This window comes from Festucalex cinctus, chromosome 1 (assembly GCF_051991245.1).
Source record: "Festucalex cinctus isolate MCC-2025b chromosome 1, RoL_Fcin_1.0, whole genome shotgun sequence".
Lineage (NCBI taxonomy): Eukaryota > Metazoa > Chordata > Actinopteri > Syngnathiformes > Syngnathidae > Festucalex > Festucalex cinctus.
Window position 1 is genome coordinate 35,215,091 of NC_135411.1, and position 23,500 is coordinate 35,238,590.

The window sequence follows — 23,500 nt, forward strand, 5'->3', positions numbered from 1 at the left end:
AAATATTAGAAAATAAAGTGCCCAAGAATGAGTGGTGAACTCTATATTTAAATTAAATAAAAATAAAATCCTGTGTTTAAATGAAATGATGTATAAAAAATATACATGTATAATAATTCTTGAAAACAAAGTGCTCATAAATGGTTCCGTTGTGCGACTGGACCTTAGGTACGTGGTGGTAGCGAAAAATTCCATTTGATGCAGCTGAGCCTTGACAGTCGTTACACATGCGTCGTACATCTGTGGAATGGCCACTTGTGAGAAGTAGGTTCGCGATGGCACCACGTATCTCCGGTCTACGTCCTTCATTAGATCCAAAAAAGCTTCTTTATCCACAGTGCTAATCGGTATCATGCATTTGGCCGCAAAACGTGTAACAGCTGCGGTAATGGCTTTGTAGCGCTTGGAGGTTTTCTCGTAAGGTGTGACGCTCGCAAAACTGTCATTAATGGTTGTCTGTGGGTTTGCTATTTTACAACTTGCCTTTGCGTCAGTAGCTTTGGGGGTCTTCGATTTGAATGACTCGTATAGCTTCTTGTGGTTGTACTGCGTGCGGCTGTGTAGATTGGTTGTGTTTCCTCTTGACGTGGCCACTATTCTTCGACATGACTTGCACAGTACTTGCGTCTGTGACAAGTCATCTCTTCTGAAGCCGAAGTAGTCCCATATTGTAGACGTGCTATTTTTTTAGGCACAAGTAGTTCATTTTTGTCGTTCTCGTTCATTTCTCCCTCTCCCGCGTCAGCCTTTGCAGCTTCCTCTACCCACGGCTGCGGAGTTGCTCACTGGTCGCTGTGGGCCGCTCTAGCCAATAGGAGAGCAGTATCTAGGGAGGTGAGTGACGCTACGTATTTAAGGTCGCGTCTGATTGGGTTAACTCAGACGCTAACGTGCAACCAAGCATTAAGAATACACAACCAAGAACAAAGTATTAATTTATTAACTTATCGCACGTCTTTGCGATGGGCCTATCGCGTGTGCCATCATCGCGATGGCGATATTTTTTCGATATATCGTGCAGCCCTAGCGTGTATTATTATCAGCTATCCAGTAATGGGGTATATGCCACGGAAGAGGCGGGACGTGATTTTGCACATCAGTTTGGTTCCTGTCCGGGTTGCGAACGCGCAACCGAGGGGCACAAAGTCGGAAGCACAAGTATTTTGACAGCCTGTCAAGACTATCAGTGACCCCGCACGATCGATGACGCGCATGCGCAGAAGATCCCGCCATGTTGGATCGCAAACTACGGCAAATTCATTAGAACAAAATATAATATAAACAAAATAACCTTTATATGCCTGCGCGATAGTGCGCGTTCGTAAATACATGATACAACATTGAATAAAACGTCTTATATTCTTGATGCATTATAAAGAAACTATTATAATTCTTTTAGGTTTTAAAGACGAACGTTTTACTTTTGACCCCATTACATTCCTAGTGAGTCTTCATTGTTATAATTTACGTTTAGTCTCCATTATTTGTATTGTCTTTAGAACAATGTGTGGCCAATATCATAGGATAGGTTTTGAGGGTGGGTGAGGCAGGGGGTCAATAAAAACACACACACACGCAGACTTACTGTTAAGTACAAGATTAATCCAGACTCACTATAATGTAATGAGGTCTAAAGTAAAATGTTCATCTTATAGGGAAAAAAATACTTAGTTACTAATACTTAATGCATCAATAATCTATGTGGGTTTTTTTCATCTTCTATCGTGCTTTAAAGAACGCGCACTATCGCGTACGCATACAAAGGTATTGTTCTAGTGCGGTTGCCGTAGTTGGCGATCCAAGATGGCGGCATCTTCTGCGCATGCGCGTCACCGATCGTGCAGGGTCACCGATAGAGTCTTGACACCCCATACAGATCAGTGTTTACTGCAGAGTGAAAGTAAGCACGAGATTGTGTGTATTCTCGCGAGACGTCATTTAGAACGCTTGGCGGAATTTCGATTCCCAAGACAAGTTGTATGTTGTTAATTCTGCACGAGGCATAGACACGTCGTCATCTTTTACGTAGTTGCTAGAACGCAAGGCACGCGGGCTCCGTATATTTTTAAGTCGTAAAAAAAACTGGTGAGTAACCTAACGAAAGGACTACTCGCATTTTCCTGTCACCGGTCGTTTGATAGCTAGCTAATGCTTATGCTACGCCGCCTAGTAGGTTGTTGCCGCGCTGAGTTCAACTTCGTCTTTCATGTGCAGTTAAGAAACGGAGACAACGTCGCTGTTCCTTTTATATCCTCCCAGTGAGCAGCCAACAGCTTGGGGGATTCCTTACACTTATTATTATTATTATTATTATTATTGTTTAACTTTGGTAGAATACAGAGCTGAGAATGTCCAAAAGGAAAAGTAGTCCTGTAAACGTCGTCCCCCACAAACGGCTGGCATCAGCCCAATTTGACGACAACGAAGAGGGAGAGCCTCAACTTTGGAAGCAGGTAAACTTCAAAGCGATAACTTGAAAGTGCAAGTGCAAGTGTCATAAAATAAACTTTGGTAAATGCTGAAAGTCTGCTGCTGGAGGGTCCGTGTCTCTATTGGTCATTGGATATTACGTTTGGAAACATACTAAATATATGATATTAAAAATGGAAAAATCCAGGTCCAGAAAGTAAAAACACTGCCACAGATTGACTTTAGCCACAGATGTTTCGACTTAACTGGCAGGTAAACGAGCTCATAGAAGCACCTGTGACTAAAGTCAAACTGGTCAAACTGTTTCAGGGTTTGTTCTCTCTGGACCGGGATTCCCCAGCCCTGCCTTTGGCGTATCTTCTCAGAGCAAAATTCCCTGCTCGTTACCTCTACGGGGCCTCGCACACCAACATTGCTCATGAGCAGAACTAAACCTGTAAAGTTCTGAGAATTGGTTGAGTCCATTTTGACTTTAATCAAGTAAATATTTGTTACAAGCTTTGAAGAAAATAGTAGAAGCAGAAGTAGAAAATTTTGATTAAGTGCAAATTAATTACAGTTGTGTGATTAATTAGTTATATATATATATATATATATATATATATATATATATATATATATATATATATATATATATATATATATATATATATATATATATTACTGTGATTGGTTGGCAACCAGTCGTCCAGGGTGTCCCCCGCCTACTGCCCAGAGCCAGCTGAGATAGGCGCCAGCAGCCCCCGCGACCCTTGTGAGGAATAAGCGGTCAAGAAGATGGATGGATGGATATATATATTAGGGGTGTGAAAAAAAATCGATTCATAAAAGAATCGAGATTCTCATTTATTAATCGAATTGAATCGATATCTAATATCCAAAAATCAATTTTATTTAAATTAGAAATGAAGAAGGGGAAAAGGCAGTTGTAGCCCACATGCTGTTTTTGTGGAAAAAAGGCACTTACAATACAAAATTAATAAATGTTTAAACAAAAAAAGGCACTTTAATGTCTCTGTTTGTCATTTTGTCTTGCAAAGCAGACTGGAGTAGATCATGACAATGTTGTGCGTATCTGTAAATTGAAGCAGAAATAATTTGTCAATCAAATAATTTTGGATCGAAAATCGTTTAAATCGAGAATTGAAAATCGGTTCTAAATCGAATTGTAGACCCAAAAATCGTTTTTGGTGTTTGTCACATGCCTGAGACAAAAATGTGATTTGAAAAAAATAAAAAAATAAAAAAATACAGCTTCTGTTGCTCAAAAAATGTCGACATCTCATAACAATGACATTTTCTCCAAAGTATGTAAATGGTGTAATTCCTACAGAATTTTAGGGGTAGTAAATATATTTGGGTCTTTAAAAGAAGAAAAAAAAATCGCCCTTATAATGTTTGAGAATCTCTGAATTCAAGTAAAAGTGAATGCCCTAACTCACTTGTTTAGGTCAAAAGGGTGGCTGAGGTGGTGAGCGATGCTGGCATAGTGGAGAGCATCACGTTGAAGAACTTCATGTGTCACGCTTTCCTTGGGCCCATCAACTTCGGATCCAACATCAACTTTGTCGTCGGCCGCAATGGAAGTGAGTGGAACTTATAAGTTGTTTCATTTCAGGGTTGGCGCTGGATCATGAAACTTTTTAGCCAATGTGGCTAAACAGTAGGGGTGGGACAAAAAACCGATTCGACCGAACCATCGGTCGTCAAGGGGAGCTAAACGACCGTATCGGTAGCAAACTTGTCAACCGATACAAAATCCGCCGGGAATCCTTAGATACATTGCTTGTAAAGCTGTGGACCGGATATCGCGTGGCTGTGAATCGGTTGCGAGTGAGGCTTTATGGTTTTCATAACAATAGCAAAAGTTCTGCGCCGTGCTCTACTTGTTTTGTTTACATTTCAGTAGCATCACTATTCAAGCTACTTCCATGTTTACAGAGAGCTAGCAAAGTTGCGCTCAGAGACGCTTCATTCCCCGGATGTTGTAAACATAATGCAAAGACGTTACGCACCTTGGGGAGGAGCCTACCGTCAACGCCGTGATCGCGACACGGCGCGCGCGCGCGCACAACGAGTGACAACATGCAACAGAGAGACAGTTAGCAGAAGCCGGTGCCGTACATCTCGGTATTTCCCATGGCTATCGAGTCCTCTCGGTGCACTTGTATGTCCCGGGCCGGCGTTGGTACTGCGCGCGAGCCAAAAAGAATAACTCCCGTGACGATCCAATGCATGGATTCAAACGACACAGGTATGTCCCACAGCCAACACACCAGCTAAGCTAAAAGCACACTGCAAGTATCTCATTTCTCAGTTTGTGGCTCCCTGTCAATGTACACAACTAGCATGAGCAGCAGGGAACTGAGACGTGCCCGCAATTACGTCATCAAACTCAAAATGAACGACAGCCCAAAAAACAAAACAAACAGTCGTGATTCCGTGGTCATCATCGTGTCTCAGATTAAAAAAACAAAAAAGATGTCATACATTAAACCAAAAATGAATGTGATGGCAAAGAAAAACAAAAATTGTTAAAAACAAAAATTGTTGATAAAAAGGTTAGGGCACTTTTGGAAATATTTTTGGATATATTAAGTTGTTAAAATGCGTTTGATAGATTTATTGTTCCATAAGGTGGCTTCATATTTCTTTTGGCTGACGGTAGGTTTATTTCATGTCTTAAATTTATGTTTCTGAAATACTTCACAATGTGGACATATTCTGTTTAATTGTGTTAGTGTCTTTTTAAAGGTTAAATATTTATATTTCAAATTGAATTATCAGCCTTTTGTTTTCCTGATCCTTATTTTGAATTAAAAAAAACAAACAAAAAACAATTAGAACTGTCAATAACAACTAATAAATATTTAAACTGATACATTTTTCAGCCCTTTGTTCCGGTCCATTTAAATAATTGATTCAATATATAAAAATATAGAAGACATTGTTGTTGTTCTTTTTAAACACATTTGTAGATACTGTAAAAAATTGTGGTGTTATAAGATTAATGTTTACAAGCAACAAATGTCACTATAAGTTTTGAATATTGAAATTAATCGTATCGAATCGAAAATTGTATCGTTCCCAAACTTAATCGAACCGTATCGAACCGTTCTGTTCTGAAAGATAATCGTTTTTCAATCGAATCGCAACTTATGTATCGAGATACATATCGAATCGGCCTCATGTCAGAGATTCCCACCCCTACTAAACAGTCTAAAAATTCCTAGCCATATTTGAGTGTGGCGAGACACAACATCACAAGTTTATATGGCGGCAGTGCCGCCTATTTTGCCGCCATTTCACTACGTGCACCACTCATTCATGCACATGGCAGAGACATTGTAGCCCAACTAACAAACACGCAGCACTTCTGGGAAGATGGATTTTTGAGGGTGTTCTAGGCATAGCTTGATGGCTAACTGCACATTGTAGTGGTAAAAAAAATAGGCATTACTCTTATGAATAAAATTGGCAATTGCATCAAATCGCCACAGATAAAAGAAATGAGGGCACTTATATACTGTTACTTGGTGGCACCGTTTTAACCCCCTACCAAAAAAAAAAAAACTTCCATGCTTTTTACAAGTTATTTAAAGTTTAGAATTTTTATATATATTTTTTTTAAACATTTATTGGAGTATCATTTTCATTCAATATTCACAATACAGCTGAATGTAATCATTACTTAAGTATACTATTATTTTCCGACATTGAAGTACAGCGTTAATGTTTGAACTGTGCATAATGTTGCAGTTTTTTACAATAATAAATGAGAAGGAATAAAACCTCTACCTTGTTTTTATGAACACTTAGGCAGGCAGGGCTGGACTGGCACAAAAAACCCGGCCCTGGCATTTTGACTTCGGCCCACCGGCCCGGCCCAGCCAGTCTTGCCTACGTGTAGTTGTGCCACTGATGTTTATTGATGATTTTTCAGTTTGGACAACTTGACACATGAAAATACAATGAAACTGAGTACGAAACAGTTGACATACCTGTGATGCTCTTCTACTTTACCCGGTCCCTCCACGAACCTGGCCGATTTCCCGCTCGTGAAAGTGTCTGATTATCATTCTTTTTACACATTTTACAAAAAAAGTTAGCATATTCTTCCTATCAAAGCCAGATGACGTTGCCAAACCACAAAGATTTGACAAGGGTTCGCGTCCTGGACTGGTTAAAATAGTTTGTCTGCCGTGCCCCAAAAACAATGTGAGCAGGAACCGGGGGGTAATTCACAGTTGATAGGGGACTTGTGGACAATATAGTTACATTTTGGAACAGAAACAGACACAATACTCCCGTTTTCATCCTTTTTCGGGTCACGACATAACTGCTGCTTGCTTGCCAATGTTGCTAATGCTCGCTAGCATCAGCATGCTCGCTACCGGCAGATGTAAACAATTTCATTGGCCTTGGAGCGATGTTGTAAACAATCATGTGCGTCACTGGCCGCATCGAGGATTGTGGGATTATTGTATGTAATTTGCAAACACTTTTTTTTTTTTTTTTTTTCGTATGTATACTTATGCCTGGTCTAGCGATATCCCAGTGTAATTTTGTCAGACAAATTGTCCGCGCCAATGTGGTGTGCATGGGGAATATGTAATTCGTCACTCCCCTTTTCACCTCGTCAATGGAAACGTGGCGAACGGGGGAGCGCGTAACCCTGCATTTGTACCATTGATGGGCGATTAATCGATTCTTACAGTGATTGTCAGGATGATTTATTTAATTATTTTTTTTGCACTGGCTTTTGCTGTTCAAAGTGCAGCCCCGCTGTTGCTTACTGCTTATGCAAATGCCAGGGGGGCTGAAAAACAAAACAAAAGCCAAATGAGTTTCACATCATTGCCATTTTCTAAAAGCAATTTGATAAAAATCACTCAAAACAGAAAATGGGTTTTTGTGAAGAATAAAAAACAGATTCTATTTTAGGTTTATATCGCCCAGCCCAAATTTGACCTCTTAGGCCAATGCTCCTTCTTAGCCGTCTCTGTAGTCATTTAGCTGGAAATTTTGCCTTTTCTGTGCAGGTGGAAAGAGTGCCATCCTAACAGCGCTCATTGTCTCGTTGGGCGGGAACGCGCAGGCCACAAGCAGGGGATCATCCCTCAAGTCTTTTGTGAAGAAAGGCGAAAGGTAAGCGTTTTGCACTGAACCCCCCCCCACCCCCCCAAAAAAACAAAAAAAACGCTTTGTCTTTTAGGTTTCTTGATATTATTTTGAAGCTTTAAATATAAACAAGTCTTGTAGAGCAGTCTACAAGAAGTGATTTGTGAAAGTGCACAGTCAGTTATGGGAAGATTTTTATGCAGCCTGGTTAGGTTTTGGGAGGAGAAAGAGTGGAGGTTCAGCTAGCAGTCTGTTCCAAGCAAGCTTATCAGTCAAGGTCACTTTGATATTGCTTCATGTACAAGAAGTGAAAACCCCATTGTTAAAGAAAATAAAGGTGTTCACAGTCCAGTTAACTTGTGTTAATGCATGCTAAATTATTGTTCCATAATATCCCTGACCCCTTCGTGTGCTGAGCCAAACGGCTTTCCGGGCGAGAACCAGTTATCTCCTCTCTACCTCGGGATTATATCGTGTGCGTTGTGTCTCCGCTCCACGCCGGCGGGGCAGCCAATCTGTCAGCTTGTACAAATTACAAATTATGCATATGCCTTGCGGCCCGATTGCGGACCAGCTGCGTCGTGCCGGAGCCCACCGCACAGATAGACCTATTATCTATTTTTGCCGGACGATGCATCCGTCAAATGGCAAACTAGCACACAACACATCGAGTGGGACAGGAAGACCGACGCAGTTTCAAAATAAATAAGTCCGGATACTTTTTAGAATAACAGTTCCAGAAAATTTCAGCCTTCATATCTTTTTCCCAAGGTACTGGTTGCTATGGACATTTGAAGGATACAAGTACAGAAACTTTAAACCCCTTTTTCTCAAAACTAGGGATTTCAACCTTCGACCATTTAAACTGCTGCAACTTTGTCAATTTTTGAGGTATGTATCATTTTAAAGGGACTTAAGTGCAGAATTTGAATATCACACAATTTATTTGTAGTATGTGGGAAAAATGCTAGTCTTTTTTTTTTTTTTTTTTGTCATTTTCTGATGAATAATAATTGTATTTAATTAATTATTATTTGCGTGCAGTTATGTTAATAAAAATATTTTTTCTATGCATTTTTAAAGCATTTGTCTTTTTTTCTTCTTTTTTTTTTCTTTTTTTTTCCCCCATCTCCACGGTATCGAAAATGGTATTGAGTATTTTACCCATGTATGGATATTGATTTTAGAAATTTTAGTGTTTTAATATTGTGACAACCCTACTTACGAGGTTCTGCTGTCTTTGTATACCGACATGAACTGGGACACACAAATGCAGTGCCATTGTAATGATGCTCATTTTTGTTCCACTGCTGTCACAGCTCGGCCGATGTGTCCATCACACTACATAACCAAGGGAAGGATGCCTACAAACCTGAGCTGTATGGTCCGGCCATCATCATAGATCTGAGGCTCACCCACGATGGAGGGAGAACCTATAAGTTAAAGAGTCAAAGTGGTAAACTTGACACTCAAACACAGCACTAACAGGTGTACCCTGGACAGAACAAACAACATGGACGCACACAACATTGTGATGTCATCATATCATGTCTGAGTCATCGTTAGGATGCGGTCTTCACCTAACATAGGATCAGGTTTGATACTGTCCTCGCACTGTAATCCATTTGCTAAACCATTCAGGTCCTTGAGTGCTGCAACGATACTGTTATGATTGATGCTCACAATGATAATGCAAAAAAAAACTTTTTGGCAAAGCCTGATTCACACGGCAAGATTTTAAAATTGTCGGCCGATTTCCAATCTTTGACAGACACCACACGTGAAGAGAAAAAATCACGGGAGTTACAGTTTTGAACGTACCGTGTGTGGTGTGCTAATGAGACACACCTGGGGAACACAGTTGGCAGACGGAACTGATTGGTCACACACACTGTAAAGGGAAGAAACACACAGGTGGATGAAGTTAGACGTAACGAGACAAGCGGAGAAATTAGGAACAAATGACAAACACCAACCACAAGCAAAAACAACAGTAACACCCAAAACTAAACAAAAACCAAACTAGACGGAACCAAAACATGACGCATTTATTACCACAAACGGAACAAAATTACCGAAAATTGGTACTCTCCATCCAGTACCAGTATAGCTATCCCGATACTGACAGTTGGAACTGAACCGGTTCAAATGTGAAAGGTACTCTTTCCTACTTGAACGCAGCACATGCTGTTTTTCCAACATCCATCCATGGTCCAATAAACGGAGCAAAGATGTTTAGATTCGCAAACTGTTTTTCTTGACGCCGTAAAATTAAATTCGCCATCCCTTCGTCCACTGCATGCCCCCAACCCATTTGACGAGTGGCCGACGAATATTAGCCCCTAAAAGCAACACAAGACTTATAGCTCACTTTCCAGTATACAATTAGGCATTGTCTATAAAGAATACAAATGCAAATATCTCTGGCATCTTATACCCTAATCATAATTGCTCAACATCAATTGACAATATTTTGAGGGAAGAGTTGAAATTAACCATTTCACAGAATAGCTGGTTAGTTTTTCACAAGTCTTGTGTTCCATTAAGAAGTGGCTCCTGGTGGGGTGGCACGTGATGTCAAGTGAGTGTGACTGCCTAGGTGTGAGCTGGGGTTGACAGCAGCTCTTTTTTTATATTTGGTATACTATAAAATGATCACAAACCCAAATTAGCTAACTGATAAGGCTGGAATTTCCACACAGATAAGTAGATGCATTCCACAAAAAAATATTACTCCTTCCTTTAAGATGTAATTCCTTTTTTTTTCCTTCTTCTTCTTTTTAGGTCAAATAATCTCAACTAAAAAGGACGAGCTTGTGTCTATTTTGGACAATTTTAATATTCAGGTAGCAGTTACACAAATACAGGATATTGATGATTTGTGTTGTTTATGAGAGTGCTGATCAACCTTACTTTTTCTTCCCAAGGTGAACAATCCAGTGTCTGTTCTCAATCAAGAGATGAGCAAGTACTTCCTGCACTCCAAAGGAGAGACGGACAAATACAGGGTTCGTTGAGTTGAAGTTTGTTTTATGTGTTCGAGACACATTTTCACTGCTCTTATTGCTCTGTTTTTCTTAGTTTTTCATGAAGGCCACACAACTGGAACAGATGAGAGATGACTTTATCCACATCAAAGCCACCAGACATATGACTGAAGATAAAGTGACACAACACTGCGAGGTAACAGTTACACTTGAGCCTGTGGAGCGACATAAAATGCTTGTAACTAAAACAAATAGTCAACTATTCCACTCCCGCACAGTCACAACTTTGAAAGACGTGCTTCAGAACCGAAACATGACACCGTTTTGATTTTACGTGAATCGGTGCTCGGAAGTACAGACCCAAATCGGTCCATACCACAAAAAGTAGTCTTCGGTACCCATCACTCCCTATCGGCATTGTTTGGGGGGAAATGACGACAACTTGTCAGTTAATCAGGATCTCAGAGTGGATTGTGTTCATATTGGAACTTTTAAATGATGATTGAATGTGTGTCACAGTACTTGAAAGAGCTGAAGCGAAAGTACCTGGAGAAAGAGGAGCGTTACAAGAACCTGTCGTCTGTTGACGAGATGCAAAGCAAACTGGAGGAGTTACAGAAGCAGATGGCCTGGGCTCTGGTTAGCTCATTTGCTCTCCCCTCTTGAATCATGAAGTATGCAAAGAGATTGTATTTAAAATGATATTTTGGGGTGGGCATTGTGACTTTTTGGCAGGTGACAGAGATGGAGAAGGAGCTCAAGCCAATGAAAGAGAACCTGCAGGCCAATAAACAAACCACGGAGAAATATGACGAAAAAGTGAACGAGTGGAAGGTAATAACGCCACAAAAACTTTCAGTGGTTCTGTCCACATGAAGAGCATGTCCCTGCTTCCAGGACAAGGTCAAGGAGGCTGAGAAGAAATACAAACAGAGTCAGGAACAGCTGGATGGCGTCAAGCAGCAAGTCCAGGAACTGCAGCCCCAATGTGCCCAGCTCAAGGCTGAGGCACAGAAACACAACGCCCTTTTCAAGTCCAGTGAGGTTAGAGTTTGTCGTTTAGCCTATGATTAATTTTCAACACAATAGTCTTATTTATTAATTGTGTGTATGTTTCCAGGTTACAGTCCACCGATGCCAGGTTAGCCTGAGGGACCTTGACAGGAGCAAGGCTCAACTGTCCTCCAAGATAAATGACCTCCGGCTGAGGTGCAATATACAAATAGAAACGTGCATCACATACACTACACGCACGCACACACAGTATTTCAGTTTGCACATCCTTCCAGCATCAACCAGGCTACAGGGGCAGCAAGACAGGCCAAGGCTGAGAACATCCAGCGCATCGAGTGTCACCTGGAAGATATAAATCACCAAATGTCAACTCTGGGTCAGCAGATTGGCCAGTATCAATACGCCTGCAGTCATGCCAAGGAGGAACATGGAAAGATAAAGTAAGTGAATGGATTTCTCCAAAGAGTTAAATGTCAGAATAATCTCTTGATATCAGGGAAATAGTGTGTAGCTGTTAGGTGTGGGGAAAAATGTCTTATTCTTAGGTGCATTGCAATTCAGATGTGGACGAATATGAATCCATCCACAAACGTCAAAATTTCAATTACCGTATTCAATAAAATTAAAGTTAATGATGGTAATAAGAACATTCAAAATAATGCAGAACTAAAAAGTGCTGTACCACGGTCATTTCTTTCTAGGACACTTTGGGAAGCACATACATAGTCACATGCGGTGCGCACAGATGAAAACAAACATGGATGACCACTCTCCATGCTGTGCGATCCAAAAAGCTGCTTCTAATTTAAAAAGAGACGTGTGGAGTTACGTCGGCTTCTACAATATCGAGAGCTGAAATGAACTGGATAAGAGCCACATTATATGTACGATTGTATGCTGTGTCGCGCTAAAATAAAATGGTTTGTAACTATAATAGCAGCAGAGGAACGTATGGGAGCATTTTGGCAACTACGTATGATATAGGCCTGTCATAAACAAATCTTTTCATCGTCAACCTATCGATGAATCAAGTAACAGATTTGCTAATGGACGTGGGAGTCCGTCAGCCACTTTTTGTTCAAATGCAAATATGAGTTAAGAAATATTTTTTTTTCCACATTGATGCCCAGGGGAGAGATTTGTATCAAAATAATTCACACAAATGATTTTACAGGTATTTTCCGATCTACAAACATTTTTGTGATTTTCAAGTTTTTCAGATCCACAAGCAGATCCATAATTTTCACATGTTTTTCAGATCCACATTTTCACGTTTTTCAGCTCCACATTCGTAATTTTCATGTTTTTTTTTTCAGATCCACAAACATTTTCTTGATTTTCACGTTTTTCAAATCCACAAATATATCAGTGATTTTCACGTCTTTTTTTTTTTTTTTTTTTTTTTTTTTTTTTTTACATTTGTGTGTGTGCATTTTTCATGACTTATGCTTGCAATGTCGAATGTGCGTTTAAAGCTAATGTGCAAAAACACAGAAGTCTGAAGTCCCGCCTCTTCCGTGGCATATATCCCATAGTGAATGTGGAGTGGACTGATAGAGATAAAGATGACTTGACTTGACTTGAATGCGCACATTTTGCATTCTTGGTCCTCGAGGGCCCGAGTCCTGCAGGTTTTGCATGTTTCCCTTCTCCATCACAGCTGGTATATGATCATCTTATCAGCAACCTCTGCATAAGCCTGATTACGATCCTGTTGATTGAAATTAACTTGTGTTGGAAGAGGGAAACCTCCAAAACCTGCAGGACTCCGGCCCTTGAGGACCGAGTTTGCCCATCCCTGTCCTACAGATACACTGAACATTAATTAGATAGTTCTTCGTCCCCCAAATCCCTGCTCCCTTATCATAGATATGTTTTGAAATACTCTCCGAGCGTGCTGCTTTACTCAGAATGTTCGTGAAGTCAGAAAGTAGGTCACCCGCAAAAAGTGAGGGAGCATTGTATAAGTTGTTACAAACCTTTAGTGTTGGGGGAATGAGTTAACTTATTAGCTTTTAGCTGTTTTTTCTTTTTCTCTGCTTTTCGCAACCGCTTTAATTGTGTTTCAGGCTGCTGAAGATGTCGATAAAGTTAAAAATATATACATATATATATATATATTTTTAATGTGCCTTCAGACAAGAGCACGATACACTGAAGGGATCCATGGAAACACACAGTAGGAACTTGCGGATGATGGTAGGCAGTCGATCCAATCGGTTGCAGCGCTTTGGGGAATACATGCCTGCGCTGCTCTACGCTATCCAGGATGCTCACAAACGGGGTCAATTCAAGCACAAGCCACGAGGACCCCTAGGTATTATTTGACATTATAATTCCATGATACACCTTTAATATAGGGATATCCAAATGGTCCCCGGGCCGTAGTCTGGACACACCTGCTTTAAGACAGTCGATACCAGAAGTTGACATACATTATATAAGACGCCTCTGTCTGATATGAAATCAGACTAAACTTCCTCTCTTATGCCAATTGTGATTACCAAAATTATTTCTTTTTGCTAAATGCAAGTATAATGAGAGGATTTTAAAGACATGCATTTCATTTGTATTTGGTACCATTACCTTTAAGCTTTCTGACTTTTGCATATCCTTCCATGAGCTTCTCATAATAGTTGGAAGTATTTTTGGCTCTTTCCTCCTGACAGAACTGGTGAAACTTATTCAAGTTCATGAGCCACCATAAACTCAAATGTTGCCAAATACTGTATACTTATCAGAAGCATCGTTGTCTGTGTTTTCACAAATTGTTTCAAGGCTTTGTAAATTTCTGACTTTGAAGAAGGAAGTAATTTAAAAACTTCTGGTTTCAGCTGTAAAAAGTGGGGGGGACCATGTGCTGGTTAACTTGTGCGCTGCAGGTTACCTGTTCAAGCTGAAGGACCCAGAGCAGGCTCTCGCTGTCGAGGTGTGTTTACAAAGTCTACTGCAGACCTTCACCTGTGACAACCACGACGACGAGAAAGTGCTGAAGGGAGTCATGGCCAAAGTCCTGAAGTCAGGCCGCAGGCCTCCCATCATCACCAGCAAGTTTCTCACAACCGTCCACGATACAAGAAGGAGGTAGGGGAGGGTCCAGCTAGAACTGAACATCTTCAAATCTAGAGTTTAGGTTGACTTGGTTTGTCTCATTTAGGGCTGTGAACCACCCACAATACCCCACTGTGCTTCAAACACTAGAAATTGAGGACCCGGTTGTGGCCAATTGTCTGATCGATCAAAGGGGCATTGAGAGCATATTGCTCATCAAGGTGATGTATCAAAAAAAAATAAAATATATTTTCTAATTGGCAGAATAATGAGAGAAGCATTTATTTTCAGACACATTTTCTTTCCTTTCGTCTAAGAAGTTTACAGTACATACATTTTGTAATTGAGTTACTGTCTGTAACTGTGTGAGTTACAACATTGGCTTGATGTGTCAGAGTTAATGTTCTCATACCATGGTATTTTATACACGGATTCAGAACCAGCACGCACGCATACACACATTTTATGGTTATTTCCCAGTACTTAGATCTTGTAAAATGCCGAACCAAGAAAATGCAGGGTTCACTGTATCTAATCTTAATGTTTCCGCCACTTTGGGTTAGTTGAGCATGTGTTTGTGCACTCTTGTGTAGAGTCAAGCTGTGGCTCGCAACGTGATGATGAACGGACACCCGCCCACCAACTGCTACCAGGCTTTCTCAAAGGATGGCGACCAGATTTTCACAAACCGCTTCTACACCTCTGAGCAGGCCAGAGCCAACTACCTCTCAGGTGACGTGGAAGAGGAGATCAGGTGAAAATCTCAAGATGAAACATTGCCACTGTGTTAAGAGCATAATAACCATTGTCGCCTCATTGTCCTTTTATTTACCGTTTTGAAGACACCTACAAAGAGAGCTGGAGACTCAAAAAGCTCAGGCGTCGATCTTGCAACAACAAATGAAGAAGTTGGACGAAGACATCGAACAAAACGAGAAGCTGGAGAAGAGCGCTCACACAGAGATGAAGATTGCTAATGTATTTCTTCTCTTTTTTTTTTTTTTTTCACCTCGTATTCAGTTTGTTGTGAAAGTTTCTTGAATTTATTTTTGCAATTGCAATTACATTCTGTGCCATTGATGAGTGGGTAACTCATCAGATGTCTGCATTTATTGCAGGACAAAGCCACAAAGTATCGACTGGAGTTATCAGACCTTCGGAATTTGGAAGAGCCTCAGCTGGAGGACCTCAGGCCACTGGTAGGTTACAAAGTGCACTGTAATAGTCGGAGTGGAGTCCCTCCAATCTGTAAACTTCATAGGAGGAGGACCTTCAGGAGATTGTCGCCAAGATCTCAACAAAGAACAGCGAGTGCGAGGAGGCGAGAGCCCGGACGTCAGAGCTCAAGGAGAACTATGAGAAGGCAGAGCAGGAGTACAAGCAGCACAAGGAGCGCATAAACACAATCGCTGAGGAGGCAGATGCAATTAAGGTAATGCTGCAGTCAGAGTGAGCATTTCGGGCGGAGCATTTCTATATGTCGTCTGCAGCTCACGCTGTGGTGTGCCAGGTGATGTGGAAGCAGCATCTGAAGTGAGAATTTTGCTCCTTTGCCCATTTCACCGTGGTAGGCTGAAATGAACTTTTGCTGGCGGTGCATTGCCGAAAGACAGTTGGCATTGAGAATGTACTTAATACGTGACACGCAGCAACAGCTACATACTCACAGACCCACAGCAAAAAATAAATAAATGGACACACACAGCGTGGTGAAATAAAAACTGTGGGAAATTGCGATCTGTGAGACCTAAAGGAGGTTTTTTTTTGTTTTTGTTTTTCCAGCTGTTGAACTGATAAAAGAGAGCATTTAGCAGCCATGGTAGTAACACAACCACCGGTCACCTGGTTGACTAGCGAAGTTTAGACATTGTTTTTTTGTTTTTTTTTCTCCCCCTTCTGAGTAGGAGGCCCACCACCTCTTCTCTGCTCAAAGTGCAAGCACCGTATGCACGTTGCACAACGAACAAAAGAACGTGAGGCATGTGGAGACACAAAAATGTCACTTCATCATGCTTTTTTTTGTTTTGTTTTGTTTTTTGACTGGTGCGCTTTATACTCCGTGAGTTATAGCCCATAAAATATGGTACTCAATTGGAAAAATATATGTGATGGCTGCAGCTGTAGGCTAATGGATTAAGTTGATTATGTTCCCATCAAGTTTTGTGTGGCAGGTTTTTGACCATATGACTTGTCCATTTTGTGCTTTTTTTTTACGTTTAGAGTATCCTAAAGGTTTAGCTTACAGCCTCGTATGTGAGGAATGACTTCAATTTGATGAGTGCAGATTTTTAACTCTGGATGGGCTATCATGAGACAGTTTTATGCCGCAGGCTGAAACTCATCAAGCATGTTCCTGGCAATCAATTGACTTATTTGGTCAATTTCACACTGATTTTCCAAACAAACTCAGGCTGGTGCAGTCATAAAAATAAAAGGCTTTGTTGCATGAAATGATAACGCCTCCTCAGATGAGAAGTGCAATGTCTTGTAAGACAAACAGAGCAGTCCAGTTGTGGTCAATTCAATGCCCTCAGAAAGAAATTACCTGGATTAAGGATAATATCCACCAGCATGTTCAACACCTGTACTTGTGACCCCATGTTGTTGTGCAGGAGGAGTGGATCAAGGTGGACCACGAGGTGATGAAATGCAAGCATCACAAGAAGTACTACGATGACAAACGCAGCAACCATCTCCAAAGCATTCAGGAGCTGGAAGCCGCTCTGCAGAGCAAGGAGCAGGAAGTTCAGGTAGTAGCATCCCCTCCTCAAAGGAACATCATGGTATATGTTTGGGAAGAATTCACAAGGTTGTCCCTCGGCTGATTCTGTGCAGGAAAGCATGTCCAAAGCCAGACGGATCAGCCCAGAGCGCCTTGAAGTGGAGCGGAGTGCCAGGGGCCTCGACACGGAGATCAGCCGCCTCAAGGTGAAGATTGCCACCCAGCAAGAGCAAGAGGGCGACCGCGAGGAGATAATCAGGTGCCTTTATGTGGAACTCTTTTGCCACTTTTCCTTTAGCCCCGCACGGCACGGTAGCACACCACACCGCATGGAACGACACTACACAGCCCCCGTTGCATTTCCATTATAACAGGTGAGCCGTGGAATGGGGGCGGGATCATTTGAACTGAGCAAGCTTGCACACTCGCAGTGTGTGCGGCTCTGCCATAAAATTTCATGAGTGGCATGTCGCGCCAACATTGCACCATGTTTGCAGTTTTATATGGACCACCATGGATGAAATATGGCGGTTTTGACTTCACGACTGGCTTGCGAAGCTCTCCAACAGTGCTCATTCATTCAATAGAGAGCTCAACCTCATTCATTTAACTGGCCGTCTCTCCGAGGCAACGGCTCTCGGAGGCAACCAAACCCGTCAACCCGAGGCGAGAACCTTAAGCATAGGCTGGCCGAGTGATTTTGCTGTGGCTTGAGCTCTCATTCAGGTGCATGGGAACACACAATTTGGCGAGCGGTGTGATGCACTTGCAAATTATTATTATTATTTTTTTACCTCAAGCATTTGAAATCCTCAACAAGTGCATCTTAAATTGTAAATATATCTCAGCGTTGTTGTAAAATAATATATTTATTGTATAGACTGCATTTCTATGACTTTGGCGAAGGCCGGCGAGCACATCTTGCCTCGCTCGCGTAAAATAAGAAAATGCAGTGTCATGGCGTTGCTTGCTGCGTCGCTGTCGGCCAATCGGATGACAGCGACGACATGGCCCCGCTCGGCCTTCAACGACGGGCGTGGCAGAACCACCTCCGAAATTATTCTCAAAGAACCGCTCAACTGCAAAAAAGTCTAATGCAAATGCCAACTTCCAAGGCTGACTGTGTGGAACCAGTCTTGGGGAAGAGCGTCATTTTTCTCCCAGTTGATTTTGGTCGCCAGCCAATCCCTTGCCATAACCATTTGCGCTCGCATTAACATGAAAATTTTCAGTCCACCTACCGTGCATATTTTTGGAATGTGGGAATGGCAGAGTACTTGGACAAAATGTATTTATTTATTTTTCTCTCACAATGCTTTGCTGAATTTCAGCAGCTTCTCCGTCTTTTCATGGACAGAGGTCCACTACTTCAAAATGATCTTAACTCTCTTGGCTGGCATTATTATAGACTTTATCTAGTAATCATGCTTCAAGTATAATATACAGTTGAAACCAGATGTTTACATGCACTATATATAATAAATTAAAAAGACACAAACTTTTAATTCTCACCTTCTGACATGAAATTTGACTCCGCCTTTCCTGTTTTAGGTCCGTTTGCTTTGCCAAAATTATTTCCATTTGCAAAACACCAGTATAATGAGCAAGAGTTTTTTTTTTTTTTCAGATGTAGTTTCTATGACGTGTTTTGTGACAGCTAAGGCTGTTTGAAAGGGCTATGTTCATAAAGATGACTTGACTTGACATGACAATTTCCCCTTATTTTCTTCTAACGATAGCAAAATTTGGACTTTGAGACTATACCTGCATAAAATACCTCAATACTGGTACTGAAACGGTACTTTGACAAAAATCCAAAACATCAGCAAAAGCAGCAAAATTAAAAACTGACAGAATTTCAAATAATTTAATTTTATTTATTTATTTTTTATTCATTCAAAATATTAGGATGTATACATGTCAATGTATAGACATACGGTATATGTTTATGTATATACTGTATAAGCCAGGGGTGTCCAAACTTTTTCATTTGAGGGCCACTTACAGAAAATCAGGACGACGCAAGGGCCAGATAATGTTATGAAGAGAAATTGTGTTTAGTCCTAAAAATTGTACAAATAATTTATTTTTGCTTTTGCATATTTAGAAAAATGCTAAAGTATATAAACCAATTTATTTGTAATATAGCAGTAGGGTTATTATAGTTTTGGAATTTTTCATTTTAGTTGGTTTTTATTAGTTTTCAGGGTGGTGTTAGTTTTTAGTAGTTTAGTTCTTTAAAAAATGCTTAGTTTTAGTTTACTTTGTTAGTTTCAGTATTAGTATTAGTTTTTTTTCTTTTAAATGTGTATTACTTGTGCGCAATATTGAAAAAACAGCATGGGAGCAACGTCATCTGAAGGTGCTATTCTATTGGCTGCTGCTAGATGGCATCACTTCTGTGTGAGATACTTTCAAAACGTCATTATTCCGGTTTATATCAAATTAAATCTACTAAAAATCAATTTAAAATCATCTGCAAAGGCTTATGCATTAAATTAATTACCAAAGGCTAAAACGAAGGACATTTGCTATAATTATAGTTAGTTTTAGTTAGTTTTGTAAACATAAAATGTAGTTTCAGTTAGTTTTAGTTTTTTAAAAAGCATTTTCGTTTTTATTTTATTTCATTTCGGTAACAATATTGTTTTTTGAATTTTAGTTTGAGTTTTTTCATTAGTTTTAGTTAACTAAAATAACCTTTAATGGCACCTGTTTTTCAATACCCGCCATTCTTACTTTGACCATCTCCAAACATTTTTGTTTTGTTTTATTTGAACTGAGTCAAATGCCATTTTTAGCATATGGGCCACTGAAAAATGGACGGCGGGCCTTAAATGACCCCCGGGCCGTAGTTTGGACACCTCTGGTATAAGCGTTCAAATTGCAAGCCATATTCTTGAAGTACTGTATTTGACTGCATTTGATGTCATCTGTTGTCACACTTGACATATTTTTTCAGGGAAGTGTAAAAAGGGAAGTGTAAAAAAATGCGTCACACACTGTCGCTCTTTCAGCTGGTTGTAAAACTCTGGATGGCGGTTATCGAGGTGCTTGGCCATTATTGGGCGTGTTCGTGCCTCAAGCCACAGTAAGTTTAAAACAAACCTTGCGGATAGGCTTCGCCATGTCGGTTGGCTTGCCGTGGTTGTCAGCCATGTATGCAAAAAAAGTTCCATATGACACTGCACGATTGCAGAAGGTCAGCGAGCGCTTCGGTGCTTGAAAGCCATCTTCCTGTGTCCTCGAGCGCACATGCAGAAAGAGGAGTTTCACTGTTTTTTTTTTTTTCTTTCTTTCTTTTTCATTCCACAAATTGGTAGACAGGAGGCCAATGCGCGTATGTGCACCACTTCAAACCATTCTGGTTGTTTCAACTGTCTTTTGTAGAAGTATTACACTCGTTCTGTGACCACATGCACACCTCACATAATGCCATTCAAATATTTGATGAGCTGACGTTTCTACTAACTAATTAAGTCATCCATAATAGGTATACAACAGTAGGAATTGTAGGAAAATAAACTGATGGCTAAAGGACTCGTGGAGAGAGGAAAAGAAAAAAACAAAGCTGAATACACCATCGAACGGACCAATCACGAGCGATACTACGTCCCGCCATCTACGGCTTGCAAGAATTGGCGATGTGTGCGCTGCACCCGGCTACGAGATAGACGGCACTGCAAATTCATGACGCACGTAGATCATGTGATCTACGCCGGTCATTATAGAAAGAGCAAACAGAAGTATAAGCCAGGTTAAAGTGTTTAAGAGTTTTGAGTGAGTTTTAAAACTCCTCATTGCGTCCTTCATGTTTAGCTGCAAATAACGCCATTTTACTACACTGATAATGTTTGTCATCTGCATCGTGATTGCCGTGGCAATTGTTTTGACACTTTAAAAATCTTGCTGGGCATCCAGAATAGTCTAATTTGCGCATCTTGTAACCCCTGAGCTGCCACGACTAACACCCCCCCTTATAACCATCCCGTTTTTTCCGTGCTGGCCTGAAATGACTGCCATAGTTGCAGGGTATCATTGTGCAAATGTAACCCTAGAAAGAAGACATTTGTAAATGTACATACATGAAAAAATGGGAAATGCCAGCATTAGCTTTGCTTTGAAAGTCAGAATTGCCGGATGTTGAGTCCTTTTTTTTTTTTTTTATCCAAAATGGCCGTTGCAGAGAGTACCGTGATGCTCTGGCGAGGTACAAGAACACCGGGCAGCAGGTGAAGAACCTCAATATGTTCATCAAAAGCCTGGACAGAGTTATGGATCGAAGACTTAAAGTTTTTAGTGACCTGAGGAGGTAAGCAAGGAAAGCAAGCAAGCTTATTTCCTCGAGTACTGCAAATGTTGCTATAAACCTCTGCACCCCTCCTTGTCTTCAGGTACCTGTCGGCGCGTTGTAAATATCACTTCAACAGCATGCTGGCGCACAGAGGCTACAAGGGAAGCATGAGCTTTGACCACAAGAAGGAGACCCTCACAATCGCCGTGAGAACACCGCCCCAAACATGATTTTCGCCAACTGGGGCCTCAACGGTCTCTGTCGTCCCGACAGGTGCAGCCTGGAAGAGGAAGTGAAGGCGACTGGGCCAACATGCGCTTGCTTTCGGGGGGCGAGCGCTCCTTCTCCACCGTGTGCTTCGTTCTGTCACTCTGGGCCATCACAGAGGCGCCCTTCCGCTGCCTGGATGAGTTTGATGTTTATATGGTTAGTCAAGTTCTTTTTCAATGTTAAGTACAGTCAAGGGCGTGTCTTGAAGTCAGTATGATGTTGAATTTAGGACATGGTGAATCGGAGGATCTCAGTGGACATGATGCTGCGAGTGGCTGATACTCAGCGCTACCGGCAGTTCATCTTCATCACGCCACTGAGCATGAGGTGATAACTCATCATTTAACAGAGATATCAAATCGAGGTCCAGAAAGTAAAAAGCCTGCCCCAGTTGGGATTTAGGCAGGGATCCTACTACTCAACCTGCAGGTAAGTAAATGAGCATGAGCTCGTTTACCTGCAGGTTGAGTCCAGTTGAGTAGAAGCACTTGTGGATACATGTCGCAAATATGTTCAAAATTACGTAGCGGCAAGAAAAAGTGGGAACTTGTTTGCAAATGTCTTTGCAACATTTTGCAACCTTGAATGAACCTTGACAAAAAAAAAAAAAAAAAGATGTGCACAAACCCTCATGAGCCTTCTCCACTCAGTGAAATACAGGCTTTAATGTCTTCAAGGGTAACTCAACAGGAAGTCAGACTCTTGCTCCACCCCTCACTAAGATTTGAAATTGGCGCTCAAAGGGGGTGTTGCCTGGTTGCGAATGGGGAGAGGGTTGGGTGTGGTCTGGCTGTAATTGACAGTAGCAACTCGCTAAGGAGGCGTGTGGGTGGGTGGCTGGGGCGACTACGTCACGATCTACAAGTGAACGTGTTGAGAGGACAAAAAGCCAATTATTTTTTTTTACCTTAAGATGGAGCTAAACACGTTTTTTGCCCCAAATTCAAGCTTTCAAACAAACATGCACTAAGATGTCAAAAATAATGACCAGGACATGTAGACAGCATTTGTAGACACCAGTTTAAACAGTTTATCCAAAAAAAAAGAAAAAAAAAGTTGATTTAGTGTTGTTACCCACTGTAGTATTCTCACTATGTTCTATTTTCTCAATGAATTCTTATGAAATTATACATCTTCCTCCCCTTTTTAAGTACTCTTCCAGAAAGTGATCTCATCACAATCCTTCGTCTCAATGATCCGCAAAGAGAAGAAGACCAAGACGAAGAGGAATCGTAATGCACAAGTTACAGCGTTTTGTTCATTTTTTTTTTTTCTCCCACAAATGGTTCTGGATTTCTGCACACATAATAAAAGTTTGCACTTTCACATTCCACAGAGTATTTGATGTTTGTCTCATTTGCTAAAATATTAATGTTGTTTAAGCAATCAATGATGCTCAAAAAGGTGAACAAAGACTGTTTGTTCCAGACAATAATTTAGTGTGGGTTGACAGTCAAGAGCAAATCAGTTTAGTCTTTGAGTAAATTGAGCAATGAGCAAGTCAAGTCCTATTTGAATTTTTATCACAGGATACATCACATGATTCCAAGCCACTTGTTGCCTGACACATTTCATAAAGATCAATCATAACTTCCCCATAAGCCTAAAAAA

General features: G+C 40.9%; 1 protein-coding gene across 4 annotated transcripts; it reads left to right on the plus strand.

Moving 5' to 3' along the window:
• The first annotated feature begins 245 nt into the window (after positions 1–245).
• On the plus strand, positions 246–23,215 carry LOC144025985 (structural maintenance of chromosomes protein 6). 4 transcript variants are annotated; one of them, XM_077532452.1, is made up of 27 exons: positions 246–264; positions 2,334–2,453; positions 3,881–4,016; positions 7,473–7,578; positions 8,871–9,007; positions 10,336–10,397; positions 10,479–10,559; positions 10,633–10,734; positions 11,058–11,177; positions 11,274–11,372; positions 11,436–11,582; positions 11,659–11,747; positions 11,828–11,992; positions 13,691–13,869; positions 14,435–14,636; positions 14,710–14,824; positions 15,197–15,357; positions 15,446–15,581; positions 15,722–15,802; positions 15,865–16,035; positions 17,216–17,353; positions 17,439–17,584; positions 21,512–21,637; positions 21,720–21,825; positions 21,893–22,045; positions 22,119–22,216; positions 23,041–23,215. In XM_077532452.1, the coding sequence occupies exons 2-27, from the start codon at positions 2,349–2,351 to the stop codon at positions 23,123–23,125; spliced, it is 3,246 nt and encodes a 1,081-aa protein (XP_077388578.1). In that variant the 5' UTR covers positions 246–264; positions 2,334–2,348; the 3' UTR covers positions 23,126–23,215. The 4 variants fall into 4 exon arrangements, with proteins under 4 accessions (XP_077388578.1, XP_077388554.1, XP_077388571.1 ...); XM_077532428.1 differs by lacking the exon at positions 246–264 and adding an exon at positions 816–834; XM_077532445.1 differs by lacking the exon at positions 246–264 and adding an exon at positions 1,856–1,900.
• Positions 23,216–23,500: the final 285 nt, after the last annotated feature.

What these genes read in the sequence shown, in the direction of transcription:
- LOC144025985 (XM_077532452.1), top strand. Translation starts at nt 2,349, where the DNA reads ATGTCCAAAAGGAAAAGTAGTCCTGTAAACGTCGTCCCCCACAAACGG. An exon ending in AGCCTCAACTTTGGAAGCAG is followed by an intron (nt 2,454 to 3,880) that starts GTAAACTTCAAA and finishes TCACTTGTTTAG; the next exon opens with GTCAAAAGGGTGGCTGAGGT. An exon ending in AGGAGGCAGATGCAATTAAG is followed by an intron (nt 16,036 to 17,215) that starts GTAATGCTGCAG and finishes GTTGTTGTGCAG; the next exon opens with GAGGAGTGGATCAAGGTGGA.